The sequence below is a fragment of the Oncorhynchus keta genome, chromosome 4 (genome assembly GCF_023373465.1).
Source record: "Oncorhynchus keta strain PuntledgeMale-10-30-2019 chromosome 4, Oket_V2, whole genome shotgun sequence".
Classification (NCBI taxonomy): Eukaryota; Metazoa; Chordata; class Actinopteri; order Salmoniformes; family Salmonidae; genus Oncorhynchus; species Oncorhynchus keta.
In genome coordinates, this window is record NC_068424.1 from 54988035 (window position 1) to 55003038 (window position 15004).

Genomic DNA, 15004 nt, shown 5'->3' on the forward strand with positions numbered 1-15004 from the left:
TCAAGACGTCTGCACAGAAGTGTAACACTATGAAATATATATATATATATACATATACATATACATATACATACATACATACATACATACATACATACATACATACATACATACATACATACATACATACATACATACATACATACATACATACATACATACACAGTATATACCTCAGTTTTTCAAATCCACATAAAGCTAGCTAGCTCAATACAAACACTGAATGAAGAAAGTGTGACAATAAATTAAAAACCAACCTTTATTTATTCTAGTTTGACAAAAACAACCGAGACATTGTTCCTTCCGTTATAAAACAGTGATATCACGCCCAAAATAATTTTGCGAGACAAATCGTGGGGACCTGACCATTAGCGTAAAAACAAGTTGACTGTTGCGTTTAGTTTTTGTCTCCTGAGGCTCCATCTCTCTCACTGAAGAGATAAGCGATGTCCTCGACATTCCTACAACACAATTCAATTCCTGTTGACTGGACAGGGGTTTAGTAGTGCTCCTAACTGGTCATCATGCGAGGGGCGATACTCATGGACATGAGCTCCTGGAAGAGCAGCTTGCAGGCGTATGGCATTCTGACCAGTGAGATCTGACAAGAAAGGGTGGAAACGGTTACATTGTACAAACATCTTATTCGATAAATCTTCAACAAAACTAAGGCTATAGAGGCAATACTTTTTTATAGTCCTGTTGGAACACTTTAAAATCTATTTCACTATACTGTATTGTAGTTAGAACTTGGAATTGACATTCTGGTTACAGTAATAAAGGTATAATGGACATAAACAACATGTGAATAGGCCGGCCTAAGTAATAAACAGGAATAACTGGGAGACTGGTGGTGGTGTTGTTCCATACCTGTGTTTTGTTGCGACAGCCCCTGCACTCATAGGTGTGTGTACGGGTGTTGGCGATGGCCATGAGGCCACAGAGGTTGCAGACGTGGACCTGGTAGGGGTCAGACGCCTCGAACAGCCTCTCACGCAGGAACTGAGCCGCGCCGTGGGCTATCTGACAATCACGCTCCATCTCCCCAAAACGAAGACCTCCATCACTGGGTGCAAAATGAGAGCATGGTTAGTTAAAGTGGCAATCTGCAGTTACTAAATCAAGTTTTGGACTTATAAAGTAATGACTTATAGCCATTGTTTCTTGAAGAATATAACTTAGAAATGCCTCATGAGCTTAGTTCAACTGTTGTACGCCATCAGAACCCAAAATATAACCTTGTTTTATTGCATTATTGTTGCCTCAAAATATGGTTAAAACTATAATATTGATATCATGGATGATCAGTCCTTGCATCCATTGCTCTGTCTATGAATTTCAGTGGTTACATTTCTCCAGGCCCATCCCTCAGCTTTTTACCAAAACAGAGGTGGGGTGCTTGCTTTGTTATTGTTTCAATTAAGGATTCTAGATTTAACTGGGCGAGATCAGGGCCTGTATTCATAAAGCATCTGATCTAGAAGTGCAGATCTAGGATCAGGTCCCTCTCCCACTGTGCATTTATTATCATCTGAAAAGACAGAACTGATCCTAGATCAGCTCCTACTTAAAGTTGCTTAACGAATACAAGCCCAGGAATGCATGCCCAGTGCACTCAAATAGCGCCATAAAAGGGAAAAAGTCCTACGTTAAATCACTCTTACCGTGATCTGCCCTCCATGGGCTGTCTGTTGAGGATCTGGACAGGGCCTCGGGCTCGGGAGTGGATCTTGTCGTCCACCATGTGCTTTAGGCGTTGGTAGTATGTGGGGCCGAGGAAGATCTGAGAGGTAATCTTACGGCCGGTAAAACCGTTGTACAACACCTAGAAGGGAAAGACGAGGCCCGTTAATTGTACTCTATAGACAGACTAGTGTGAAATAGCTCCGTGTGAAATAGCTACTAAGGAAGTTAGATGTGAATGGTAAAGGAGGGTGATGTCCTGACCTCGTTGCCCCTCAGGTGATATCCGTATTCAGACAGCAGGTTGGAGACCTTCTGCACGTTGACCGCATCGTTGAAAGGTGTGGCGTCACCAATCTCCCCTTTGTTGGCTGAAACCTACACGGTGAAAGAGGGTGAAAACAAGAAAACTCCCATCCATACACTATACTTTATTTCCATGACAAAAAGTCTGACCTTTAACAAACAAATTCACACTGACCTTTGTAATTTCTAAAATATTTAATCTAGGTACCTTATTAGTTTACTGTCACATTCTTCAGAAGTCTCAACATAGGAGTAACACAAGTTAAAATTAAGTAGGGTGAGGACTTATTAGGCAGGTACCTTGCCCTGCAGGCACTCGATCAAATGGCCGACTGTCATACGAGAGGGGATGGCATGGGGGTTGATGATGATGTCTGGGGTAATTCCCTCGCAAGTAAAGGGCATGTCCTGTGGAAAGAAACGGAACAAAGGACATAGTTCCCTTACAAAAACTTGTGTGAGGGTTCCAGTTTTCTAAGCCAGTCTTTCTAAGGCATAACCCCTTGCAGGAATGTTGCATGTTCTACAGAGACTTCCATGTTCTCTCTAAATAAGTTTTATAGTATTTACTGGGACGTGGTTGACTTAGCATTTCCTCTGAAGAGGCCTTTGGCTTTATTTATGTTTAGGCTCAGTCTAAACACAATGTCTCGAGGCCATTGACTAAACATCATGATAAATATTTCCTGGCTCAATGTCATACTGTGTAATCTACTTAAGAGTGAGCAGTCCTGTAGACTATGCATGAGGAACGTGTGTTTAATACGCTACCTCCTGTCTGTACTGAATACCACAAGTACCCTTCTGCCCGTGTCGACTGGCAAACTTGTCACCAATCTGGGGGATACGAACAGAGCGAACCTGCAAGAAGAAACAAATGGAGTTTGAGTTAAATCATGCCACAATTTGGGCCCAAGGTTAGAGGGTGCAATATTCAAACAGTGGAGCTCATATTTAATTTAGTCAATCTGTCAACAACTCGGATTTGGTATCTCGGGCTTGTTGCTTCTATGGAAGCAATCATGCTCGTAAAACTCAACTCAAACCTGCCTACGGATGACCTTCCTGCCTACTCTAAACTTGACAAATAGGTAGAGCTGCCAACAGGGATAATTTATTACGGTTTGTTTGTCATTTTTACAGCCTACTAATGCATTGTCAACTTGACACAATATGCCTATTGTGGTAAGCTAGAGGACTCAGGACACACCCTGATCTTGCAGAACTTGTAGCCCTCCTGGTTGAGGGTGACCATGACTTGGTCCACGATGCCCGTTTCGCTGGTGCGGAGGAAGGTGCTGCAGTCCCTCTTGGTGTAGCGCCGGTTGGTGCTGTCCAGCTCGTCGTCATTCTCCGGCAGGGTCACCGTCTTGCCGATGATCACGTCCTCGCCGGAGACGCGCACGCCGGGAGCTATCAGGCCGTCGTCATCCAGCTTGTCGTAAATGGCGTGCCTCATACCTGGGGGAAGGCAAGGGCATTGGATTGTTCACACAGCACTTCTGTTTGTATGACTGCCAATTTAAATGGAAGCTGACGATGGAACATTTTATGAGATGATGGAAATAGTAGGCTCTGATTTTCTGGCCGACTCCTCTATACTTGTAGATGCCAAGATGCCTAGGACGTACCCGAACATGTTTCGCGTGTGGGTTTTTCAAAGACTTCCTCCTGATCAAAGCCTTTCTTCGACTCTTGTTCTTTATAGGAGCGGTAGAACACAGACCTGAAATAAACACCGTTAATTACACCACCGCCTTAAAAGTCATTATCACAGCAAATTTCTATCTTCAAATCACAGCGCAAACCTGAAGAATCCACGGTCCACCGCAGAGCGGTTCATGATGACAGAGTCCTCCTGGTTGTAGCCAGTGTACGCCGCAATAGCCACAATAGAATTGATACCTAAACCAGGCACAAATGAGAGGATTTCAACGAGCCAGAACTTTCAATTTTTTTTTTCTTCAAAAGGCATAAATCTTTAGGTCAGAGTTAAGGAGTGTATTTGGCTGCTACTTCTGCAGCGCTCCAGTTCTCACCTGCTGGGAGCTCTCTGAAACGCAGGTACTCCATAGAGCGAGTGGTGACTAAGGGTTTCTGGGGGTAGTAGAGCACATGGGCCAGGGTGTCCATCCGCACGTGGAAGTTGGTGATGTACACACCCATGGCTTGTTTACCCATAGCAGACTGGTACGTGTTTCTGGGAGACTACACAGGGGAAAAGATGGGGGGGAATGGTATTAATAAGATTACACTTAAAACAGAGGCATATAAATTACAAATCGTGTGATACTGTATACCAAGACTGAAAAAAAACGTATGTTTTATATCCTTGTCTTGTCATAGACAATACCATTGCCACCGCACCTAATCAACCATGCCAACTTAAAAATATATTTTAGGAGCGTCATATTTTTAGCCGTACCTGGTTGTGATCGGGGAAGGGGATGATGGAAGCACAGACTCCCAGGATCATGGAGGGGTGGATCTCACAGTGGCTGTATGTAGAACAGTAGGCCACGCCCTTCTCCTGGAGGTCGTCAGGGGTCATGGCCAGCATCACTGTCTCTTCCTCCAGGGTGTCGATGTACTCCACCACGCCGCTGGCCACCAGGTCCTGCCAACTGTAGTTGTTGTACTCCCTCTCCTTCAGCTGGTCGATGTGTCTCCTCTTCAGCAGCAGCTTCTGTTTCTCTACGATCAGCAGAGGACGACAGATCCTCCCGGCGTCTGTGTAGATGCGGATCTCCCTCTCTCGGATGTCTCTGATCATGGACACCTAGAAACAGGCGTAAACACGAATCAGAACAACGTAGCACATCAGGATAAGGAATATTGTGTTTGTAGGTTAATTCAAATGAATAATAATATAATAAATAATGAAAATGTTAGAAAAGCTGAAATTCCGGGAAAAAAAATCACCTCAGACACAATGATGTCCATCTGCCTCCTCAGTTTCCTCAGTGTGTTCATCAGCTGCTCTGGGTCCTTGTGTATTCCCACCCAGCAGCCATTCACAAAGATCTTTGTGGCACTGTTAGTGTTAAATTAATGAAGAAAAAAATTAAGTTAAAATGCAAATAAGAAAGGTTGACAAACTATACAAGTCACTCAGCATAAAAGACTGAGAACGCTTAGATATCTTCTGGACTGATAAAGAGCAGTGTGCTGCCATCTGCTGGACTAACTCTGCGATGGCTGCAGGTGAGATCTCCTCCAGGTTCTCCATGCTCCACTCCTCCAAGAACTCCAGGATGGGAGAGGGCTGGGAGCCCACAGAGATGTAAGCCATGAGGGCCAGGTTCTTCACCAGGCCTACAGCATGACCCTGGAGAGACCAGATAGACAGAGGGAGGCACAAAGACAGGAACAAAGTAAGAAGGGCCAATAGCATATCAATGACACGCCTTAATTGACAGAGAGCTTAATTCTTTGAGGTTAACCTCAACCTTAAAATATGGTATGATGCAACAATAGCCCTTGATATGAACACAGATGTCATTTGGGTTGGTTTTGAACGTACCTCGGGGGTCTCAGCAGGGCACACCATGCCCCACAGCGTGTTGTGAAGCTGCCTGGGCTTGGCTAACTTGCCGTCCCGACCGATGGGGGAGTTCACCCGTCGAAGATGGGAGAGGGTTGAGGCAAAGGTCAAGCGGTTCAACACCTAATGATAAAGAACACAAAAAGTTCTGGTTCGGAATGACAACAATCCTCTTGTCGCAGCATAATGGCAAACTGAGCCTAAACTCTATAGGAATGTGTACTAGATGTCTTCTGCACTGTGTTACCTGGGACACTCCAGCTCTGGCCTGATGGGCCTTCTTGACGTCACCCCAGTTCCCCGTGGCAAGAGAGTACTTCAGGCCATCGGAGATGATGCGCGTCTTGATGGCCAACTCCAGGTTGAAGTCTTTCCCTCTGTCAATGAACTTCTGGGCGTAGATGCGGATCTCTTTCAGCAGGTTCTTGAACATTCTAAAAGCGTCCAAAGAAATTAAAAAGAGCTTGATTCAAGTTACAGACTTAGTATCCCATTGACTCCATAAATATTCACCAAATGCTCAGTTTGGATAGGAGTGTGGTTTGCACAAAGTAGTCCTGCATCTGTGAATCATAGCTTTGTAGAGGAGTTCCTTCAGGCCTTACCCTCGGAACAGGAAAGCCAACAGAGGCCCAGCCAGGTCCAATCTTTTGTTGCCGTAGTGATCCCTGTCATCCAGCTCTCTTCTGCCCAGAGCAGCCAATAGCAGTCTGTGGACCATGTACCTACAAACAGACCCAAATATACAACACTGTGTTAGGCTAATACATCAAGCACAACAACAACATATTGGTCTTTATGCAATCAGTAACATCATACTGTGATAACCATAAAATTACATATAGAATCTCCAACAGAAACCTAGTGAATAATAGGATCTCTATGATTATTACATTAATATAACATAATAAAAAAACACACCCTAAGAAATAGGCCTTTTTGGTCTCACAGAAGTCACTGACTCCGACATGGGGGAGCACCTCCTTCTGCAGCACCTCCTTGGCGTATTTGATCCTCCTCTCTTTGGTGACACCGGGCTTGGCACCACGAGAGCCGATGAAGTTCAGGGCCACGTTCTGCTCCTGGATCACAAAGGCCTCATCCAGGGAGGGCTTGACCTGGTGGAGCACAGCACATCAGATTAGAGGTGTGGGTGGGCGATGAGAAAGAGGGGGGCAGGAGTATGTTTCATTTGTCAGTTAAAATGTAGAACTTTTACCATCTCCATCATCTCAGGGTCGTCAAAGTCGTAGATGATGTGCTCCAGGATGTCTCTGTCGGAAACAAAGCCCAGGGCTCGGAACACTATGATGATGGGCACCTCCTGTCTGATGTAGGGCAGAGTGGACACGATCCTCTGACCAATGGCACTTTTCTTCACCCCCTGGGGGAAAAGAAACAAGGAGAGTCAACATTTGGGTGCAGTAGCAGAGGCAAGAGAACCTAAATGCAACTTTGCCAGCAAATTCAGACAGGGTATATTTTGGTGTTCAAGGTTGTTTGTTTCTCACCTGTCCTCCCCTGGCCATCATGCTGACCCAGATGGAGCTGGTGGGCCGCGAGGAGTTCTCCAGGCAGGAGCGACACTCCCCTGTGTATGCGTACTTTGAGTCCTTCTTGGCAAAGACGTACACTGTGTTCGTGGCCATCTTTTCTTGGGCAATCAGGACCTTCACACCAAATACAACAATTGTTATCAATAAAACTTCCTCTTCAAGCAAAAGCGTGTGTTTCTCAGATGCTTCGTGAAAAGTATTGAAGAAACATTGGTACCCAAACAAACAAGACCAGACATACAGTACCAATCAATCACAAGTTGGGACACACCTACCCATTCAAGGGTTTTTCTTTAGACATCAAAACTATGAGATAACACATCTGGAATCACGTAGTAACCAAAACAAAAAAAAGAGTTAATCAAATCAAAATATGTTTTATATTTGAGATTCTTCAAATAGCCACCCTTTGCCTGGATGACAGCTTTGCACACATTTTCTCAACCAGCTTCATGAGGTAGTCACCTGGAATGCATTTTAATGAACAGGTGTGCCTTGTTATAAGTTAATTTGTGGAATTTCTTTCCTTCTTAATGCATTTGAGACATTCAGTTGTGTTGTGACAAGGTAGGGGTGGTATACAGAAGACAGCCCTATTTAACCAAGTACACATTATGGCAAGAACAGCTCAAATAAGCAAACAGAAACGACAGTTTAAGACATGAAGGTCAGTCAATATGGAAAATCTGAAGGACTTTTAAAGGTTCTTCAAGCCGGGGCGGCAGCGTAGCCTAGTGGTTAGAGCGTTGGACTAGTAACCGGAAGGTTGCAAGTTCAAACCCCCGAGCTGACAAGGTACAAATCTGTCGTTCTGCCCTTGAACAGGCAGTTAACCCACTGTTCCCAGGCCGTCATTGAAAATAAGAATATGTTCTTAACTGACTTGCCTGGTAAAGGTAAAAAAAAAAAAAAAAGAAGTGCAGTTGCAAAAACTCCCAAAAGCGCTATGATGAAACTGGCTCTCATGAGGACCGCCACAGGAAAGGAAGATCCAGAGTTACCTCTCCTGCAGAGGATAAGTTAGCAGCCTCAGAAATTGCAGGCCAAATAAATGCTCACTGAGTTCAAGTAACAGACACATCTCAACATAAACTGTTCAGAGACTGCGTGAATCAGGCCTTCATAGTCAAATTTCTACAAAGAAACCACTACTAAAGTACACCAATAAGAAGAAGAGACTTGAAACACAAGCCATGGACACTAGACCGGTGGAAATATGTACTTTGGTCTGATGAGTCCAAATTTGAGATTTTTGGTTCCAACCACCTTGTCTTTGTGAGACGCAGGGCAGGTGAAGGGAGGGCAGGGCAGGTGACCTCAACCAAGTTGAGATGGTTTGAGATGAGTTGGACCACATTGTGAAGGAAAAGCAGCCTACAAGTGCCCACCATATCTGGGAACACCTTCAAGACTGTTGTAAAAGCATTCCAGGTGAAGCTGGTTGAGAGAATGCCAAGAGTGTGCAAAGGTGTCATCAAGGCAAAGGGTAGCTACTTTGAAGAATCTCAAATATATTTGGATTTGTTTAACACTTTTGTGGTTACTACATGATTCCATATTTCATAGTTTTGATGTCTTCACTATTATTATACAACGTATAAAATAGTAAAGATAAAGAAAAACACTTGAATTAGTAGGTGTGTCCAAAATTTTGACTGGAACTGAACATCCCACCCTCCACCCCTGTTCGCTCTTTCTTCTTCTACCTTCTCAGAGCCGTTGATGATGAAGTAGCCCCCGGGATCTAGCGGGCACTCGTTGAGCTCACAGAGATCACGGTCCGTCAGGCCGCTGAGAAGGCAGTAGGTGGAGCGCAGCATGATCGGGATCTTGCCGATGAAGGTCTTTTGGTGCTGGGTCTGCAGCTGGTCCTCTCCCTCCTTGATGATGGTCTTGGTGATGTCCACGTACAGGGGAGCAGAGTACCTGTATAATACATATGTGAGCCTGGTTGGCACTGGCAGGAATAAAGATTGCCTATGACATGCACGGGAAATATATTGTGATAAAATGTTGCCTCCAAATGGGCCAACTTACGTGAGGTTCCGGAGTCTGGCTTCGTTGGGCATCATAGGTGAAGGTGCTCCATCTCTTTCCCAGTGAGTGGGTTTGGAAAGGTAGATCTGTTCAAACTTCAGCAGGTAGCGTGGCTGTAGAACAAAGCAATAGGCTCATTAGTAACAGGCCATGAATGAGTGCCCTCAGAGAGGCCCTACATAGAGCAGCGTATCAGAAAGTTCCTGTCTGTCACTCACCGGGTCCTCCACCTCTCCAGAGGTGTGCTGGGCCTCAGCCTGCAGGTCAATGGGCGGGGCGTCCTCCACAATCCTCTGCACAGACATCTGGATGAACTCGTCAAAGGAGTCCAGCTGCTGTCGCACCAGACCCTTCTCATCAAAGTAGGAACTGTAGGGTGCATAAGAGAAGATAGTGTTATTTGAACATAAGCAATCTGCATAGTGTATGCTCCATGATGATCAAAAGAGAGATAGGTAGGGAGAGCATAATTTTACCTGATAACAATCCAGCAAGCTTCCTGCCATAAATCGGGGGTGATTTCATCCTCATCCTCATCGTATTGGATATCTGCCAGAGATCAAGGAAAATACATCAACAAAGTGAATGCAGACTCCGTGATTTAATGTTAGCCTAGGCCCCGGATCTAGTTCATGGAGTTTTCTACAGAACAACTGATAGACACAAATAAAGGTATTTCAGCTCTGCAGATATCAAAGACAGCTTTTTTTTGCATATAATGTCATTATGTGATTCTCATATAGATAGGCCTAGTTGAAAGTGTGCTATAGCTAGCTAACGTTAGGTGTTTAGTTTGGTGAAACCATATTTGGTATGTAACAAACGAGTCAACCTACATAGCGCTAGCAAGCTTGCTTGCTATCTCTTCTTGTTGATGCTCCTGGCGCCATATATTAGCCTATATGCTAACTTAGCTAGCTGGCTACATTATGTAAAATAGCTGAAATACCTTCATCTTGGTCATACATGATTACTGCTTATTCCCTCTCGTGTTTGCCTAAATAAGCAGAATCCGACGTTTAAAACATCAACAGTGTCGGATTCAACGTTGTCTAACGTTGCACACTTTGCTATCTAAAGTAATACAAAAAGAAATATTGACGGTCTATCGTAAAACGTCATTTCCTGCCAAAACTGTTATTTTGCCGTGCTAGAAATTAGTCTTAACTAAATATTTATACTATTCTGTTCTAATATTAACTATGATAATCATATTATTTTATATAATAAATAATATGTTATTATTATTATCAGATGCCGAATCTTAATAGTTGTAAACGTAAATAAACAACATTTCCACCAACGTCAGTTCCGTCAGGATATACATGGAGTTTTGGTTGCAGCAACTCACATGTGTAATGGATTTAAACTACAGCTTCACAGACTAGATATTTCGCTGGATGTATAAAAATGAAGCATCCGCTTGGCGTTTCCACTCATGACCAAATATGGTCGTGATAGGAAGCCCTGAGCCCACTGGCCGGCAGTGGGGGAAGATGGAACGAGCTGGATTTCGCCGACACTCTGCAAATGTTTTCATCGACCAAACATTTGATCTCAATATCGTTTTCTGTTCCCAAAACTATAATCTGTTTTGAACAGAGTGGACTACGTTTTGTGGACTTTACCCTTTGCAAAAGTTTTTTAAAAATCGCGTTTAAAAGGAAGATGAATTGAATTATTGCGCGCGTGCACTTCACAGAGTATGCGTTCCCTTACGAAAATATGCAGCTGATACTAGAAAGCGCCAATAGAATCTCGCTAGCTCGTGCTTGGCTATACCCACCTCCTGCTTGCTCTGCGCACGATAACTAATTTGTTCCCGTTGGAAAAGACAGGCTGTAGAAAAGATGTGCTGTGGTATATCTTGGTTTAGTTATACACATTGTTGATAGTTCAGTTAGGGGCGGTAATGACTGCCAACCGCCGTTAAACTCCACCAAAGAAGAAGAAGCAACCGCTCGTGTTGTTATTCAAGGTGATGTTATCATTGTTTAATGTATGGTTCAATTGTGTTACTTTGTAAAGATGTATAAATTGTTGCCACCCCCATTACGGGAAATAGTTACATGTACATTTTTTTAGACATCTATCAATTCCATGTCTATCTGTAAACCAAAGTACCAAATCGACCTCATCACCTCTACCAAGGCACTATATGTCTGTTTTTGAAGGAAACATGTTCCATCATAAACTCCCTTTTGTATTGGATGACCAGTGGTGGAAAAAGTACCCAATTGTCATAGTTGAGTAAAGATAGAAAATTACTCAAGTAAAAGTGAAAGTCAAACAGTAAAATACTACTTGAGTAAAAGTCTAAAAGAATTTGGTTTGAAATATACCTAAGTATCAAAAGTAAATGTAATTGATAAAATATACTTAAGTATCAAAAGTAAAAGTATACATCTTTTCAAATTCCTTATATAAAGCAAACCAGCTGGAACCATTTTCTTGTTTTTTAAAATGTACTTATAGCCAGGGGCATGCTCCAACATTCAGTATTTTATACAAACTAAGCATGTGTTTAGTGAGTCTGCCCGATCTGAGGCAGTAGTGATGTTCTCTTAATAAGTGTGTGAATTAGACCATTTTCCTGTCCTGCTAACCATTCAAAATGTAACGAGTACTTTTGGGTGTCAGGGGAAATGTATGGAGTAAAAAGTACATAATTTTCTTTAGGTATGTAGTGAAGTACAGATACCCAAAAAACTACTTAAGTTGTATTTTTACTTCAGTACTTTACACCCCTGTGGATGATACAAGAACGACCAGATTTTACAGCACTGTAAGAGAAGCAAGGGGTGAAATTCAAGATCTGGGTAAAAATGTCAACAATCAAGGGAAATGCAACTCCATAGAGCTGGAACATGAGGGGGAATTTGTTTTCCTGGACTACATAGATCAAGAAAATACTCACAAGGACCAACTTCATGGTTAGCTCCATGTGATTGCTGTCCCCATGATTTCCAAAGACGACAAGAGGTTGCCGCTGAGGTCAGGCTCTGAGAAGCAGCAGAGAACTCTGGAGCAACAGCTGTGGTCATTGAGAGATGGGACCAAAGTGGCGACAGCTAGCCCCGATTCTCTCATCGAGTTTCGTGATATAGACTTCCTTCTCGAGGAAACAAGCAAAAGGACGAAAAATAAAATCTATGGTACGCTAGATATGGAGGATTGACACCTGTTGCAACAGATGTTGCACAGTCATGCACTGCACCTGATGTGGCAGGCTATCTACCAAGTGAGAAGTATAAACTTTTGCTAGAGGAAAAGGAATTGAAAAAAGGCATTTGTCATCGTTGTTACTTGCTCACACACCACCAAAAGGCATTGACTGTCAAGATGTCCAAGGAGGAATACCTGGATATAGTCTGCAGGGTCAAATCAGAGAAAGCCTTGGTACTGTTCATCATGGATCTCCTGGACATCCCATACTCCATAGTACCAGACTTGCTATAACTTGTTGGAGAAAACAAACACATAGTGGTTCTGGGTAATAAAGTGGACTTGCTCCCTGGAGACTGAAAACTACTTGCAAAATATTAAATGTCAGCTTTCCCAGTACTGTGCTGGTGTAGGCATTTCCAGTGATAATATCAAAGATACCCCCTTCATTAGAACCAAAACGGGATATGGCATAGAAAATCAAATCTCCAGAGATTGTGGAAGTACAATGGAGACGTGTATCTAGCGGGAATGGCCAACACGGGGAAATCCACATTGTTTAACACTTTACTGGAGTCAGACTACTGCAAATCCAGAGCCTCGGATGTGATCCACAAAGCCACCATATCTCCATGGCCTGGTAAGATGGAGCTCTGCCCAGCCTGCATGTTATCCACAGTTACTATAAGATACATTATGATTTATGGAACACTCTTCTTTGTCTATTGTTGCTGCAATCATTAGTCTTGAATGAGCTTCACATTCCAACCACTTTTACAGTCACATTGATGGAGGGTTTAAATCAGACTTACATTTGTTTACTTTCAAATGTAATATTATCCAAAGATATAACGCCGACCCTTCTGAAGTTCCCCATCATCAACCCCATTCGGTACTGCATGTTCAGGAGGTCCTAGAGGCTCCAGAGTGCCTCCAAGCAGACGGAGAGTGATATCTCCACAGGGGCTCAAGCGACTGGAACAGTTCAGCAAGCAGGGCTACCGAGTGGGTAAGAGATTGGTGTTGGCTGTTGGTGACAGAACTGGTGGTAACCGTCGTAGAATCCAAAAGAGGCCTGATACAGTCTGGCCTATGGAGAGGACATGATTGACAAGGAGGAGAAAGACCGTACTCTTTTCAACCCTTCTCCAGATGTGGGCTTGACGCTCAACGAACTGAAAGATGCCCACTGGCTCTATGACACCCCTGGCATCATGAGAGAGCATGACGTGAGCTACATTCTGCTTCCGCTTGGCGCCACTGCTGGCTGTTACGCCGGGCTAAAACGACTTCAATGTGGCCAGTATAATTGTTGTCTCATAGATTACAGTGCAGCTCATAATGGAACCCTGTACCTTCCTAATTGAAACAGCGTGTATACATGTTGCAGCTGTTCACTAGCACTAGGAGAGAACACTGCTGACTAATTAATACCACTCAACTTAGTTTCCCTTCTGATGCAAGAGGGTTGGTAGATACAAAAAGTACCTTTGCATGTCCTCTGGGGGAACACGGTGTGCCTTTCTATTTATTTATCCTATTACTAGGCTATACCACAAAGTATAATTTGCACAAGCAGGATGCCATGATACATTTATGCACACTGCAATAGAACAGAATTATCTATAAAGTGGTCACTGCAGTAGATTTATGACTGGTTTATTATTGCATTGTACCACTCTCGTAAGGGGTTTCTTACAAGAAAAGCCCAGACTAGTGTTGAACAATGCCAACCATTCAGCTCATAATCTTCTGTTCATTGCTATAAACCAAGGCAAAGTGCCCCCCACCCCCCTTTCTCACTCTCTCATGCTTGATAGGTCCTCAATCTGTTGACTGAGCAGGTTAAGATGGTTGTGCCCACACAAGCCATCGTACACAGGACGTTTGTGTTGAAAACTGGAATGTTGCTGTTCCTGGGAGCTCTAGGACGAATTGATTACCTTCAGGTGAATGCCTTCTTTCATTATTAAACATTGACATCAAAACAATGGTGCACACTTTTGTCTTTATGACAGACATATTATTAACTGCTGGTTCTTAGTCATTGCTTCTAACCGAGTCTCAATTCACATCACCAGTGTGGACAAGGCTGACCGCATCTATCAGAAGCATGCTGGTCAAATCCTGCTGGGGTTAAGTTGATGCTGCTTGCTCTACTCTACTCAGTTAATAAATTAAAATATCTTTCTCAAGTGCTACTACAAACACATTTACAAATAATGTTATCAACATGAAGAACTGTGTGAATAGGTACCAATGGGTTGAGAAGAACCCATGAAGGAATTCCCCCCCTCTAGTCTCCAAAGAGTTTGAGCTGAAGGGGCAGGGCTTTCAGAAAGCCAGCCCTGATATTAAGATGTCCTCTGTGGGTAATACACACATAATTACAAATTGATCAACCAGATGACCCAAGATTGTCCTTTTTTCAAAAGAGGCAGGTGCTATTGATACATTTATTCTGTTCTTAGGTTGGGTGGCAGTGACAGGAGTGGAGGGGAACCGTTTCCTGCTGCGTGCCCATGCTCCAGAGGGTACAGGGCTCTCCTTGAGTAGTCCACCTCTACTCCCCAACATCGTTAATCCTGAAGGGAGAGCACATCAACACATCAGTCTGTTGCTTATAAGACCAGGAAACCCCAGGGCCTGGTGGACACCAGCCTGTCCTACATAGGCGCAGAGAGGCTCAATTTGAAGAAAGAATTAAGTGCGT

At 43.5% G+C, this 15004-nt stretch overlaps 1 protein-coding gene and 1 pseudogene across 2 annotated transcripts; one reads left to right on the plus strand and one right to left on the minus strand.

Annotated features, from left to right (window-relative positions):
- Nucleotides 1–245: 245 nt before the first annotated feature.
- On the minus strand, nucleotides 246–10241 carry LOC118378540 (DNA-directed RNA polymerase II subunit RPB2). 2 transcript variants are annotated; one of them, XM_035765530.2, is made up of 24 exons: nucleotides 10076–10241; nucleotides 9603–9675; nucleotides 9345–9495; nucleotides 9127–9239; nucleotides 8796–9015; nucleotides 7045–7203; nucleotides 6753–6917; nucleotides 6455–6651; nucleotides 6139–6258; nucleotides 5781–5967; nucleotides 5513–5656; nucleotides 5178–5317; nucleotides 4912–5023; nucleotides 4415–4768; nucleotides 4029–4197; nucleotides 3798–3894; nucleotides 3621–3715; nucleotides 3200–3450; nucleotides 2761–2850; nucleotides 2290–2397; nucleotides 1948–2061; nucleotides 1665–1825; nucleotides 871–1066; nucleotides 246–601 (listed from the first exon to the last, which is right to left on the minus strand). In XM_035765530.2, exons 1-24 carry the CDS (start codon nucleotides 10092–10094, stop codon nucleotides 512–514), a joined length of 3525 nt encoding a protein of 1174 aa, XP_035621423.1. In that variant the 5' UTR covers nucleotides 10095–10241; the 3' UTR covers nucleotides 246–511. The 2 variants fall into 2 exon arrangements, with proteins under 2 accessions (XP_035621423.1, XP_035621430.1); XM_035765537.2 differs by having other exon boundaries at nucleotides 9963–10097.
- A 1844-nt stretch (nucleotides 10242–12085) lies between these two features.
- Nucleotides 12086–14079, plus strand: LOC118384035 (nitric oxide-associated protein 1-like; annotated as a pseudogene).
- Nucleotides 14080–15004: the final 925 nt, after the last annotated feature.